Source organism: Primulina huaijiensis, unplaced genomic scaffold, assembly GCF_012295235.1.
Source record: "Primulina huaijiensis isolate GDHJ02 unplaced genomic scaffold, ASM1229523v2 scaffold208330, whole genome shotgun sequence".
In the NCBI taxonomy this organism is placed as follows: Eukaryota; Viridiplantae; Streptophyta; class Magnoliopsida; order Lamiales; family Gesneriaceae; genus Primulina; species Primulina huaijiensis.
In genome coordinates this window covers 1-13,987 of record NW_027355233.1, presented here as the reverse complement: position 1 = coordinate 13,987, position 13,987 = coordinate 1, and the positions used below count along the sequence as shown (strand labels likewise).

The 13,987-nt window shown below is 36.4% G+C and overlaps 3 protein-coding genes across 4 annotated transcripts; all 3 read left to right on the top strand.

Moving 5' to 3' along the window:
• Window positions 1-487: 487 nt before the first annotated feature.
• On the top strand, window positions 488-2,046 carry LOC140966971 (uncharacterized). Its single transcript, XM_073427295.1, has 3 exons — window positions 488-670; window positions 759-840; window positions 1,212-2,046. Exons 1-3 carry the CDS (start codon window positions 659-661, stop codon window positions 1,817-1,819), a joined length of 702 nt encoding a protein of 233 aa, XP_073283396.1. The 5' UTR covers window positions 488-658; the 3' UTR covers window positions 1,820-2,046.
• A 2,925-nt stretch (window positions 2,047-4,971) lies between these two features.
• On the top strand, window positions 4,972-5,927 carry LOC140966968 (TPD1 protein homolog 1-like). Its single transcript, XM_073427292.1, has 3 exons — window positions 4,972-5,097; window positions 5,306-5,404; window positions 5,557-5,927. The coding sequence occupies exons 1-3, from the start codon at window positions 5,034-5,036 to the stop codon at window positions 5,901-5,903; spliced, it is 510 nt and encodes a 169-aa protein (XP_073283393.1). The 5' UTR covers window positions 4,972-5,033; the 3' UTR covers window positions 5,904-5,927.
• A 1,574-nt stretch (window positions 5,928-7,501) lies between these two features.
• LOC140966969 (uncharacterized) lies at window positions 7,502-11,667 on the top strand. Of its 2 annotated transcripts, XM_073427293.1 has the most exons (7): window positions 7,502-7,668; window positions 8,287-8,579; window positions 9,231-9,295; window positions 9,399-9,515; window positions 9,597-10,394; window positions 10,527-10,743; window positions 11,005-11,667. In XM_073427293.1, exons 2-7 carry the CDS (start codon window positions 8,288-8,290, stop codon window positions 11,250-11,252), a joined length of 1,737 nt encoding a protein of 578 aa, XP_073283394.1. In that variant the 5' UTR covers window positions 7,502-7,668; window position 8,287; the 3' UTR covers window positions 11,253-11,667. The 2 variants fall into 2 exon arrangements, with proteins under 2 accessions (XP_073283394.1, XP_073283395.1); XM_073427294.1 differs by lacking the exon at window positions 7,502-7,668 and having other exon boundaries at window positions 8,441-8,579; window positions 8,932-9,295.
• The last annotated feature ends 2,320 nt before the right edge of the window (window positions 11,668-13,987 follow it).

Here is a 13,987-nt window from a genome sequence, read left to right as displayed (position 1 = left end):
CTTAAATATTTAAAAACAAAAAATAAAAAATAAAAAATAAAAAAGAATTGGTGTATAGGAAATGGAGCTGCTGCACTTTGGTGCAGTGTGCGGTGTTGGAGATGTCCTGAAAATTGGCTTAGAGCCTCGACCCGACTACTCTGGTGGCAGCCTCAATATTAAATAAAATTTCTAACGTCCGATGCATGATGAATTGATGATCGATATCTAATTTTATTGATGCATACTAAATTTCATATCACTAAAATTATTGTAGTCGATATTAAATGTATGTTTAAAAATCTTTAAAGTTATAGATTAGGTTCAATGAACTCTCAAACGTTACGTTTCTATCATCGTCATCGTTCCGTTTTAAACGGTGGGCGCAAATCGTATGGATGCCACATCAACTACAGTGAAAGGTGGGGTGTATCCATCAACGCCAGCACATGAAAACGGAGTAAAGAGTCAGCAATGTACAATTTTTGATGATTTCATTAATATTCGACGCCGAGTGTCAATAATATGCCGACGTGCTCCCTCAATACCACTGTATTTTCCCACTTGTTATATCTTTTTGACACCTAATTATACAAATTTTGTTTCATTTCCCTATCTTTTCTGTGTGTCCCCAGAAGTCTCTGTCAAGCTCTAGAATAGTTCAGATAAGTAATCAGCCATGGCAGAGAAGGTATGCAATTTTAATTTCCCCTTACAAGGCTTGTTTTTCTTGAATTTTGTATTGATTGATTTTGGAATTACATTAATGGATTATACAGGTGACCACTATGGTACTCGAGGTTGATCTCCAGTGTTCTTACTGCTACAAGAAGATCAAGAAAATCCTCTGCAAATTTCCCGGTAAGTAGTATTGCCCACCTTAGTAAAATATAATGGTAAGATCTGATAAAAGATGCTGCTAATCCGATTGGAGAAGATTTTTAGCTGAGTTTTTCAACGGAATTATTAGGCTCTTCAAAATTCTGGATTAGTTGTGCCGCCATTGTTTTCGATGAGCCTGCCAATCCATTTTTTAATGCTCATTATTAAGTGTATGGTTAGATGAGAAAAAAATGTAAAATTTGTTTATAAATTATCTTAAGATCAAAGGCAAATTGATTGAATCTCACAGTCAGATCAAGCGTTGATCTATCAGTGGTTGTTGATACTGGCTAAGTTTCTTGAAATATGAACCTGAGTTTTTTTCGTGATTGTGGAATTCCGGACAAGAGAAATTCGGAACCAGGTGTACGATGAAAAGGGGAACACAGTTACAGTAACTGTGGTGTGCTGCAGCCCGGAGAAATGCCGGGACAAGTTATTTTCCAAAGGCGGTAAGGTTATCAAAAGCATTGAGATCAAAGAGCCTGCAAAGCCCAAGGAGCCCGAAAAGAAGAAAGAGCCCGATAAGAAGAAAGAAACCGAGAAACCAAAGGAGCCGGAAAAGCCGAAAGTAATTGTGGTTGAGAAGCCGAAGGAACCCGAGAAGCCTCAAGTGGTTGGCAAGCCCCAGGATAAGCCCAAAGAAGCTCCGAAAGCAAAGGGACCTGAACCGGATGCAAAGCCACCTCCCCCTGAACCGGTGAAGTTACCAGCCGCGAATCCGGTAAACGGAACCCCACCGGTTTTTCCGGCAATGGCTTGCTATGGGCCGAGCTACGACGGGTTTGGGGGTGGGTTGCCGTGGTACAATGGGTATGGAATTCCACCGCCGCCGCAACCGAGGTTCGATGGTTATTATGGATACGAATATGGGTACCCGTATGGTAGGGGCAGCAATTTCAACAGGTGTGACGGATATTTTAGTGAAGAGAACCCGTCAGCTTGCTCCATTATGTGATGGTATCAAATATCAATCATAATTCAACACAAAATACTATAAGCTGCAAAGATATACCATATATACATAAATATTATATGCTCTTTTGGTTGTAAAAAATACACAGAAAATACTGTGATTAAAGAAATAGCTACGGTGAGGGTGGATGGTTGATAAATGGTTGTTGTCTCGTTGTTTGATTAATATTTAATAAAAGTTGTCATTAATGATTGATGACTTTTGTATTATTTTTCTCTGTCATTTTTCTATGATTTCTCGATCATTTCATTCCATAAAATATATATAGTCCAAATCTGACGCTTAGGCCGATTTGTACACATATAACTTAATCAAGAATATCCTGCCATTCATGGAACTCTTCTTGGTTATAGGTTTCTACGCTAGGATTATTGGAAGAAAAAGCAAATGTATGTGGTTTCTCAAGTCATAACGAGAAGCTGAGTTGAAATATTTTTATGGCAGATCATTTCTACTTCAATCCACATATTTCTTGAAGGAGATTCAGTAACGACTCAAACCTCTCCACTAACATGTGGTTTAAATTGCAAAGACAGAGGCAAACAACTAAGTCGTGGAGTTGCGGCCTTCAATTGAAAATTGCTAAAGATATGATAAAAAAAGTTTGTTGGGAAAGCATGTTATTGTAAGCGATTTGACTTCCAAATTTCAAGAAAAATTCACATGATGCACTATGGAGACAAGTTACAGAGCATTTCATCACCAAGTTGACTTAAAAACATTAAACAATAAACTACAACGTTAGAGCTAGTCAACTTCAAAAGCTCCAAAACCCACAAAAAACGTGGTAACAAGGTGGCCTACACGTCCACGGGTACCAAAACCCCCGAAATCACCCTCTATATCTATCTATATCGGCCGTTCCAACTTTAATTCATTCAGCATGGGGAATTGCATAGGCGCAGGATCCACACTATCCCGCAAGAAGCTCCACCCCTACCCTGAAACGCCCTGCAGCGGCAACTCTCCATTGCCCCAAGAGATTCAGAAACTAATCCCGCATCTGATGCACCTCAGTGGCCTGGAAATGAAGCCGGGCTCGACTGATCAGGATCACAGTGGAAAGCCAGTAAAGATAGTGGTGACGAGAGAGCAATTAGAGGTGCTGATGAGAAACGCACCGGCGCTTCAGTCTTTATTGAGAAAGCTCAAGAAATGGAGACCATGTTTAGATACAATTCCAGAAATACTATAGCTGATCAGTTTCTGATCCAATAAATTAAATGTGAGTCGGCGTTGGTTTTATTTGCCGTTTTGATCTCTCTAGCTATTCTTCGACTATGGCGGCCTTGCAGCTTGCAACCCAAATTTTCCAAGGAATATATGACGGGAAATTGAGAGGTGTTTGTGGTCGCCTATGTAAACATTTATCGTTGGACTCACTTTTGAAGCCAATGCATAGATGTATTTGGAAGCTTAAACATACATCTTACAAATTATTACTTATAAAATTTGATTTTTTTAATTTTATTTGCAACTGATAATTATTAAGGTCCTATCTCACATTCTATTAGATCATAACGAACAATAAAACGTTGTGTTAATTTTTTTGTGATGTAAGTTTGAAGTACAAATATTGATGTACATATAGCATCACTCTAATTAATTTGTTGAAGCAAGCATGGTGCAAAGTAATTATCTATTGGAAGATTGATTTCTTGGCATTAGAGGCAAAACAAGACAAGAATAACTGGTCCAGTGAACAAAGGCATATGTACCATAAAGGTTATGTACATTTTAGGAACAAGAATCTTTTCAAATTCCCATTCTCTCTTCAAAAAGCCTCCAAGATTTGCTTGCAATGCTTAATGCAAAAATACCCTCAAGAAACCATGGAAATTTATGGTGTGTTAATGCAATACAAATACTTCTTGGCCGCGGTAACGGCGGTGTTATTGAGCACTGCGAGTTTCTTGATTTTGGTACCTCGGATTACTACCATTCTTAACTATTTTTGGCCTCTTTTTGTCTCCACGACTGTGGTCTTGGTGGCGATTATTGTCATCGGTCAAATGTCACCAATCCCTCCAGCGTTTTCCGGTGGGGAAGAAGGTGAAGCGCTCTTGGATTATGTTGCAGGGCAGACAGAAAGACTCGAGGATTACCATTGAAGATATGTATATATATGTATATATCCTAGGAGTTGGGAGAAATTATTCAAATTAATCATGTCTTATCATTACATTGGATGTTGCATGCATTTGATTTCATTTATGAAATGTCATATTATTAAAATCGATGAAAGTAATTAATTTATCATTGATCCAATTAATTTTTTTTTCTTTATACAATCTAGAATATTAGTATTCTAACTTTTTTTTGAAGTATTTAAACCTAATTTTGAATTAGATCGGATATATGTGTGTGTGTGTGTGTGTGTGATTCGAGGCTTACAAATCTAGTTTTAGGCCTAATAATTTTCTTGGCTGCCTACGCTTTTCATCTGTGTCGGCTCCTTCAGTATATGTATTACGGCTTTTCTCATTCAGACAATAAGTGCTAATTAATTAATATTAGATAAACGTTTATATCATATTTTAAAACTAAAATTAAAATAATTAAATATTATAATTTTTTTTTATAAAAATCACCTAGTAAAAAAATAAAAAAACCATTGAAAATATAATATAAGTAAATATGTATAATAAAAAATGAAAATGCATTTTCTGTCTATTTCATGTTATTAAATTTCCGTCTTAATCACGTATCTTTTGATTTTTGACAATTTTAGTCATTTTCCATCAAGAGTGCTGATATAGCATTATGCACGTCAATGTCACAACGTCATAAAAATAATTAAAATTGTCAAAAAAAAAAAATAACATAATAAGACTGTAAAAACACGAATGTAAAAATCTAATTGTGCGACTATATTATGATCCACAGAACCTATAACATTATTTTATCTCATATAATACGTAGGTCATAAATATAACAATCTAGTCTGTAGTTTGGACAAGCAGCTAGCCAAAAAGTATAAACATAAATAATAAAACCCTAGCCTACATTTGCTATCACAATTAATACAAATTCGGTAGCAATTCAGAGCGTCCCAGTTTTCTATATATGCCCATTTCTGCTGTTATAAATTGGTCGTTATCACCACCAGAAACGAGCAATTCTAACGAAAATCGTTCTGTTTTTAGTATCTGGGAAAAATGGTTTATTGACTTCGATACAAAAAAAATATTGTTATATGTTAGAGGAAAGAATTTCGAAGATGAAATGTTTGGTCGCTCTTTCCATTTTTGTATTCTCAGGTACCTATATATACTTATATCCCTCTTTAATTATTCACCAAGTATATGTCACGAATAATTAATTTTTTGCACACCACTTTTGTTTTTTATCTGATATAATATTGATTCACATGCATTTTTTATTGAAGAAAACTTATGAAACGCATAATACTGAGATGTGTACTAAGCAGAATTGTTGTCCAGAGTTAATATATTATTGTTGTTACAGTTGTGGGTATTAATGGTGCATTGGAAGCCGCTAATAATGAAGCTTGCATTCAAGAATCAGTCCTGCCAAGCGGAATTCACGCAGTCACTAATTACACTGGTAATGTGCAAAAAGAAAAAGGAACCCTGGCTATATCTTTATTTTTTGGGAAGAAAATTTGTATCAACTACATATAGAAATCAATATTTGTTAAACTTTTGCACATTTAACCTTTCATTTACAATATCTTCTTGAATCATATTTACTGGAAGGCGATGAATCCGGTACCATAAGTCGGGTCGGTGCTGGGGCGCCGTCTTGTTCGATATACTACATCCTTGTCGACCAGGGCGCGACGGAGCCGCTTCCCAATGGTATACCCACGTACACGGTGGAAGTTCAGAATGTGTGTGTGAGTGGTTGCAGCATCTCCAACATCCACCTCAGCTGCGGGTGGTTCAGCTCTGCCAGGCTGGTGGATCCGAGCATATTCCGGCGGGTTGGATACGATGATTGCCTTGTCAATGGCGGAGAGCCCCTCAGCCCCGGAGAAGCTCTTTCTTTTCAGTATGCCAATACTTTCATGTATCCTCTTTATGTATCATCCGTAGCTTGTTAACTATATATGCACGTGTTTTTTAATTATATTATATATACCTATATAATCATATTAGTTTGTTTCGCTCAATAATTATATGAAGTTTTATGTGGCTTGCCTGTGCATTAACCAAATGGTTATAAGCAGCTTACCAATAAATTATATATAATTAGTGGTAATTTTGACATTGGAATATAATTTAAAAATGAGGTACATATATTCTTCACACATCAACATATCATGCGGGATAACTGTTTGATATGAATATTTGACTGATATCATATTCCATTTAAAAAAAAAATTATGATATTTAAAAAATATATTATATATTAAACACCTACTTGTTTTTATGACGTGAGAACCCGCGGTCGCCATCTTTTAGCACGCATTGAGTAAACATCTAGCTGGGCTAACGCGATAACTTGCAAATAATGTTAGTCAGGTAAACTGCACTAAGCCAGCTTTGTGTAACAGACTAACTCGAGAAAGTGTTGGCGGGAAGAATCAAACTCCTGGTCAAACGTTTACCTACTTCACCAACTCAAACACCCATTTTAAAATATTTTACACATACTTTTGTATACATTATTGATGGTTTCTATCGGGTACCTTAATCTCGTCGTGGTTTAAAACTATATACTGGAATCATTCTAAAATTTATCTCAACAACTTAGTAATATTAGGGATGTTACCGAAAACAATTTAAACGATTATGAGGTAATTGAACCATACTAATTTCTTTTTTATACGGACGTGAACCACATTTGTTATTTATTGTGCGCACTGAGTAAACCATTAGGTTAACAAAATAATCTACAAATCATGTTAACAAGGTAAACCACGTAAGTCTGACCAATTTGTATGAGAAGATGTTGAAAAGAGAAATCAAACTATAAGTTTATAACTATTAACCACACTCTTACATGATTGGACACCAGATTAGGAGCTGAACATATTAATTTTGTAGGATACTGAATTGGACCGATTGGATTTACTATAATAAGAGTATAATTCAATCCAAATTTGAAATCAAATTGACCAAATTAGAATCCCGACCACTACTATGTACATAAAATAAGTTATTTGTTGAACAACTTTCTACAGATCTAAATACATTATTGTACTACAGATTAATATGGTTTCTTGATGTGATATTCATTTCAACCTGGTATCAATCAACAGAGAACCGGATTAAATCCGACCGATTCCAGATTGGTCCATCCGTTCTGTTGAGCTATCCATCCCTAATTAATACAAAAAAATGGAATTTTATATACATTTCTTATGCAATGCCTAGTCTCTATGAATCTGGTCATTCGCATGCGGCTAAGCTGTCGTAGCTCCGAATAATTCAGTACACAAATTAATGACATTTATCCATTTAATTGGTACCTGCGATCGATTCAATTAACTACATAATAAAATATATCCATGTTTTCAATTTCATATATCTTAAAATTATTTATATCATAATCAAAACAGCGTATATTTTTAGAAAAGAAGGATTATTAGATGATGGAGGAATATTTTTAAAAATAAAAATAAATTAAATAAATATTTTATAAAATATTAATATTAATATATGACAAATTTATCCACCATGAAGATCAGGAGGGGGAGGACTCTGCCTAAGCTCGCCAAAATCCACACCGCTTTTCACTTCTTTCTTTCTCTCGGATTTTTTTCATTCTCACCGCATTTGTTTGTCACGTAATCGGTAATACCCACTATATGCAACCTTAGCCGCCAAAATCAAAACCATTGAAAATTCTACAACGCTGCTCAGGTTTGTCACTTTCTAGGAGCCGAATAGAATTCCAAGTTTCCAACTTTTTTGCTTCTCTCTGGCTTCTATTGGATATTTTTTTTCCTTCCTGTTTTTTGGTGTCTGAAAGTAGTTGTTGCTCTGCGTTTGTTGAATTACTCCTTTTACTTTGTGGGAAGATATTTTTTTAATAGTGCAGGAGATGGAAGGGCGCTTGTGTTTTTTTGTCTGCTGCTGTAATAAGCTCCATCTCATTGTTCTTTTCGTTTCCTCGTTGTTGGTTTGTTTTCAGTCGTAGTACAATCTTCGGGATTCGTAGAAATTTCTGACTGTGGGAAATTTAAAAGATTTTACCGAAAACGCAAGATAGACTGCTTAGGAAAGTCGATTTAATGCGTCAGGATGTGGTAGGATGGGATCATTGCCCTTGATTTTTTTTTTTCTAGCATCTTTGTTTAAATATTTTCACACGGTCAGGTTAATCGTTGCTCCTGTCGTCCCGTGGGTAACATTATGTGTACCTTGTTCTGTTACTGGATAGTCATAGCTCGAACTTGCATTTTCATGAGCTGGTCACTGGACATTGAGCGTTTGTTATGACACTTAGCATTTCAACATGTTATGTTTGAACAGCAATAGCATGATCAATTGTCAAGCTTTCAAGTCATGGGAAGAACGTGTTATTTCACCGGAAAAGGGCAATCGTGTTGTTCACTATTACTTGAAGGATTCTGCTGGAAATTCTGTCCTAGCTGTGGTGGGGACTGAGAGGAGTATAAGGCACATGATCTATGTTGTTTCAGAGGATTTTATATATATTTACAGGTCCACAACCAGAATCCATTGTGAAATAAAGTGGTGGGCAAGGCGAGAGGTTGTCGAGTGGCTCACATCAGTTGTCTCAAGAAGTGCCCCAGTCCTAGAGAACAATAGTATGCAATTGTCTAGTTTTATTGTTGAAATTATAATCTTCAGACCGACATGGATAACAAATTTTTATTCTGTACTCTGTAGTATATCAATATTCCCATGAACTCTTATTGGGCTATTCATCATCGGAGAAATTGTTGTCTAAAAGGCGTCACATGGATAACCGGGTGGGTCTAAAGCTAAATGAAATTGAAGCTGAATACTCCAAGACAGATGCCAAACTTAGGATATTGTAAGATGTGCATAGAAAAGGAAACAAAATGTATAGGCTATCTACTAATGCACCGGACATTCATGCACTCGCACATAGTTTGCACAAGATAATGTGAACTATACTTGAAGATTTTTTTACAGGTAACCTCTGATGTCAGTCTCTTCCTGGATATGGTTGGCCAAGCAATGTGGGTCTGGGGAAAGGATTCAATTTGGGGTTTCAGGGTTTCTCGTACTATTATTTTTCTCCATAAATTTTGTATGAAATGTGGTTGTGAGTATAACACATGGTCATTCTTTCCCAGCTTGTGCCTAATATTTCTTCACATGGTTTATTCTGTTTATCCACTATTGCTTGATTTTGCTCTAGAGTTGTACTTCTATTACGTGTAATGCTTATTTGGTTATTATCTTGGTCGATCAACCTTCTATTGACACAGCACCATCTCTAGAACATCTTAAATTCCTGATGATTCGTTTCTCTGATCAGAAAATCCTGGATGAGGTATCTATTATTATTTTATTTTGATTTATATGCTTTCATAAATTCTTTCATGCTAGAGGTTTAACCATTGGATTACTCATAAAGACCTTGATTTCAAATACAGAACTACGGAAACTTGGTGACCCAAAATTCAAACATCATATGGTCAGGTGATGCCTGGATATGTAGTGAGCAGCTGAAGTATTATCCGGCTTTTTCCAGGAGTGGAACTGAGATAGCAGTAAGTCCCGAAACGCTAGCATCCTCTCATACACCGAACAGCTTTTGTTACTCTTACCTCAATCCTGGTTTTGTCCTTCAGGTTTATTCCTTTGTATGGATCGTAAATGAAGAGGAAAATGACTACCTGGGTTACTTGGAAGATTTGTACGAGGATCAGCAGGGGGAGAAATTTGTTAAAGTGCGTTGGTTTCACTTTAGCGAGGAAATTGGAAGTCTGATTCCTTTGTTACACCCACATCCCAGAGAAATTTTTATCACTCCTTACAAGCACATGGTTGGTGTAGAGCACATTGATGGTCTGGCTGCAATTTTGACACCTACTCATTTCGAGAAATGTTTGGCTCTTCTTCCTCCAAGCTTGTCGTTAGGATGTTTCACGTGCTGCGGAGAATTCAGAAATGGCAAAATTAATCCCTTTGTGTTTAGTAAATTAATAGGCTACTGTGAGCAACCAATATTACGAACACTGTCATCTCATGTCTCAGAGCAAAGAAACAACGAATTAAAATCAATTAAAATAGAATGTCAAAAGCGTGGCTCCACGAGAGTTATAAGTTGCAGAATGGATTCGACACTTGGAAATAGTCATGCTATTCTTATTACTTCAGTCTCGGATAGTCTGATGGAAAAATATGTGCCAGAGTGTCAGAGATTGAAAATCCAACTGTCAATTGATGGGCCTGTTGATAATCGGCTCGTTGTGTCTCAGCCAAGGGATCCAATGCTGTACAAATTCAATGAAAATGTTGAGGTTCTTTGCCAAGATAGTGGCATGCGGGGATGTTGGTTCAGGTGCATGATCTTGTATTCATCAAAAAAATTGCTAAAGGTTCAATACTTCGATGTTTTAAATGCTGATGGACCTGGGAAAGTGGAGGTATACATACATACGAGTTACTTTTTTTGGATATCAAAGTCTAATCAAAGCTATGATAGAAGTTCTAAATTGTTGATCTTGATTTTCAGCAGCCTATGCATGCCTATTTATCTATTTGTATGATGTGTATAGGAATGGGTTTCGGCAACCAGGGTGGCTGGTCCTGATATCTTGGGCGTGAGATCTGCACGCCGACTGGCAATCAGGCCTTGGCGGTATGAAGAAGCTTCGGGACATGCATTTGAGGTGGGAGCAGCAGTCGATGCATGGTGGTGTGATGGTTGGTGGGAAGGTTTTGTAATCGGGAAAGACACATCTGCACAAAGCAATCTTCAAGTTTACTTCCCTGGTATAAAATAAAAGTCAGGAAAGTCTCGAGTCTCCTACTCTCCTTACATTACCTAATAATCAAAGGCTTTATCCCTGATCAGGATAACAATCACTACACTTGATTCTTTTTTACATCATCAACTTGTTCTAATCCGTTGGTTACAATCTTGTTGTTTTGGTATTGTTTTGCTCGTTAAAGAAATCTTTCCTTTTCTCATTTTGGTTCCGGTGAACTGATGCCTCATTGGCAGAATTTGACCTACTTATCATTTCTTGGCAGGTGAAAATAGATTTTTGACCATAAAGAGGAAAAACATTAGAGTTTCGCTAGATTGGATGGATGATAAATGGGTAAATACTCCAGCAAAGCCCGATATACTCTTATTCCTGACTTCAATTTTCAGTTCCGGGCCACAGCTTCCCCCACTCACAACTTTGAGCGAGGATAATACCTCTGACCTTACATATGAAGAAGTATGTATTCCTCCTCAACATGAAGGATCAGAAGATGACGAACACAAATCATAGTTACTAGGCTTGCGTTAGTTCATCAGCATAAGACCTTTCAAAAAAAAAAAATAATACACCGCTCAACTTCATTTTAAGAAATGGCTAAAAAAACACGGAACACCAGGTTCACAGAAGTTCTGGTCGTATATATAGCACTATGAAGGAGCCCGGCTCTATGCTGATTCGGCTACAAGTGTAAAACTGTGAAGTGAGTTGTGAGCTACTTCTCCGGGGTAATTTTGGCTCTGTCAGCAAGTTCTGGCTGTACATGGTTGTTTTGACTTTCCTTTTGGTGCCTACTTTAGTTGTATCTACAGAAATAGACAAAGTGCCAATTAACCTTGAATTTTTGGATGCTGTTTGTGAGGATAGTGCCTTAAAAATGCACCTTATGTTCCTTGATCTTGTGTGCATTGTTATATGTTCGGTTTCACGTTTACTCTTACAGCTTACAGGCAATGAATGGCCCATTAAATTTTATTCGCTTGCGAGAAATTGCATCCAACTCTCATATGAAAATTCAAAGTCGTATAAAACTTCAAAAAATAATAATAATAATAGGCGTTTAACCTTGTGTGTTGTAAAACAGGGGCGGGGCTCATGCAGCCTCGTCTATAGATGCAAATTAACGCCGTGCGTCTGATAATAAGCGTTTACGGTTTCGTTTAACCCCCTCGAGTTTTTATGGGGTATTTATCGTGTCCTCGACAACTTTTTAATTTTTATTTTTAAAATTTAGCACCACGCTTATCAATAGCTTACATAAAATGTCTTTAATTTTTTTTAATGAAATTATATTTTACAAAAATGACATTTTGTGTATTTTAGAAGCATAAAATGTGTAATAAATATCATCAGACGCGATTACAGTGTGAAAATTTATAAGTACAGATTTTATGGTATATGAAATTCTGTTTTAACAACACGGGTGGTTAAAATACTTATTAATATTTTACGAGATTTTAAGCAACTTTGTTTTGATTTTAAGCAACTTCGTTTTTTTAGGGAGCTGGGTGAAATTTTCCCATTCATGTGGTGGGGAATTATAAATCTAGTCGGTTATTATTTATTTTTTAAGGTTATGCTCGTTTAAAGATCAAGTTCCAAACATCTAAGATCTGTTTAAAAGATCTTTACAATGAGTTGTATGACTATAATTTCATTGATTGTCTAATTATGTTTCGCTATACCATAACCTATCATCCATGTTACTCTTATATATCGAAATACAAGGAGGAATATTTTGTTAAAAAAAACCACATAGTAGTTGCAATGGGTTTTTTTTTATTATTAATCTTGGTCAACTATTTTTTTAATACAATGATCTCCTCCAGTGTATTCCTCAAATACACTTGAGGAGGTAATTTTTTTTAAAAAATAGTTGACCGAAATTATTTAACAAATTTTCCCAATTGCAGTAGGACTTTCTGAAAACAATCTCATAATTCAACTATGATTTATTGTGTATTTAATCTTTGATTTTGGTAATATGAACTTATATCACAAATTTTTTTTCCTAAATGTATTGGTTGGAAATCAGTTATAGAACTAAAATAATAAAATCTGAAATTTTTAACACAAAAATGCAAGTATTTATTGTATAGTCCGTGTTCCATATTATGTATCGGACACAAAAAAACAAAGAAAAAAAGAGACCCCCAACAGAGATACAACTTTCCTCACGAGTTCGAGGCTCCATAAAGAAAACCTGAAACGTAAATGGGGATCTTCGATTTTTTCGGGTTTGGATTCGGGTTCGATGTGGATATGAAATTACTATTTTCATCTTCCAAACCCGTTTCGAAAATAATATTAATAATAAAATAATAATATTATTATTATCATTAATAATAATATATAATAATAAGTATTTCCCCGAACTCGAATTCGTTTTGGCCATTAATATTTTTGAAACACAGATGAGGACGTAGATATGGATTTGATTCCCGTGGTTTCGGGTTCTAATCCTCGAACCAGAAAAAATAGGATATATAAGAGTGGGATGAAATTCGAGGACGATGATGGCGAACTTGTCCCACCTAGCCCAGTTGCCATCCCCAACCCAAATGTTAAAATCGTGCTTCTCTGAATCTACTCCATACGAAAAAAGCATTGTGGGTTACAAATCGTGTTTCAATGATGAATCGACTCCACAGAGTCAAATTTCAAACTTTAATTAAAGCGCGAAACCTTTTTTGAATTTTCCAGACCAAATAGTTGTCTGACTCTGACAGGAATAAAATTCAAACCTCGGTACTATACCAACCTACAAACGCTCTGCTTCCCTTACACCACGGCCTAATCAATTCCCGACCGGATAAACCTGAGAATTTCACGGAAATGGCTTCAATCAAGCCTGCAACTCGGTACTCGAATAGCTTAAACAACTCCACAAAATCCGACCTTTCGTCATCGTCCGAATTCCCTTCAACCCGTGAAACCTCACGCGCCATCACCAAGAAAAACAGTGGCGCTGGGGCGGCCCAGTTTAACATCAGCTCCATGGTTAAAAAATTGGTGGAGAGCAAGAAGACCAAGAATTTCAGCAGTGACCCCAAGTTTGTTGTGGCTGCGGATTTTTTGGCCGATGATTTAAAGAGGAACGCGAAAAAGGATCATGGATTGAGTGGGCTACACAAGAAGTTGTTTAAGGGATCATCTTCTTCTGGGACGAAAAGGAAAGAGGAGAGTTCGAGAAAGGCGTTGACTGAGGTGAAGGAGAATACAAGGACATTGGCGATGGTGCTGAGAAG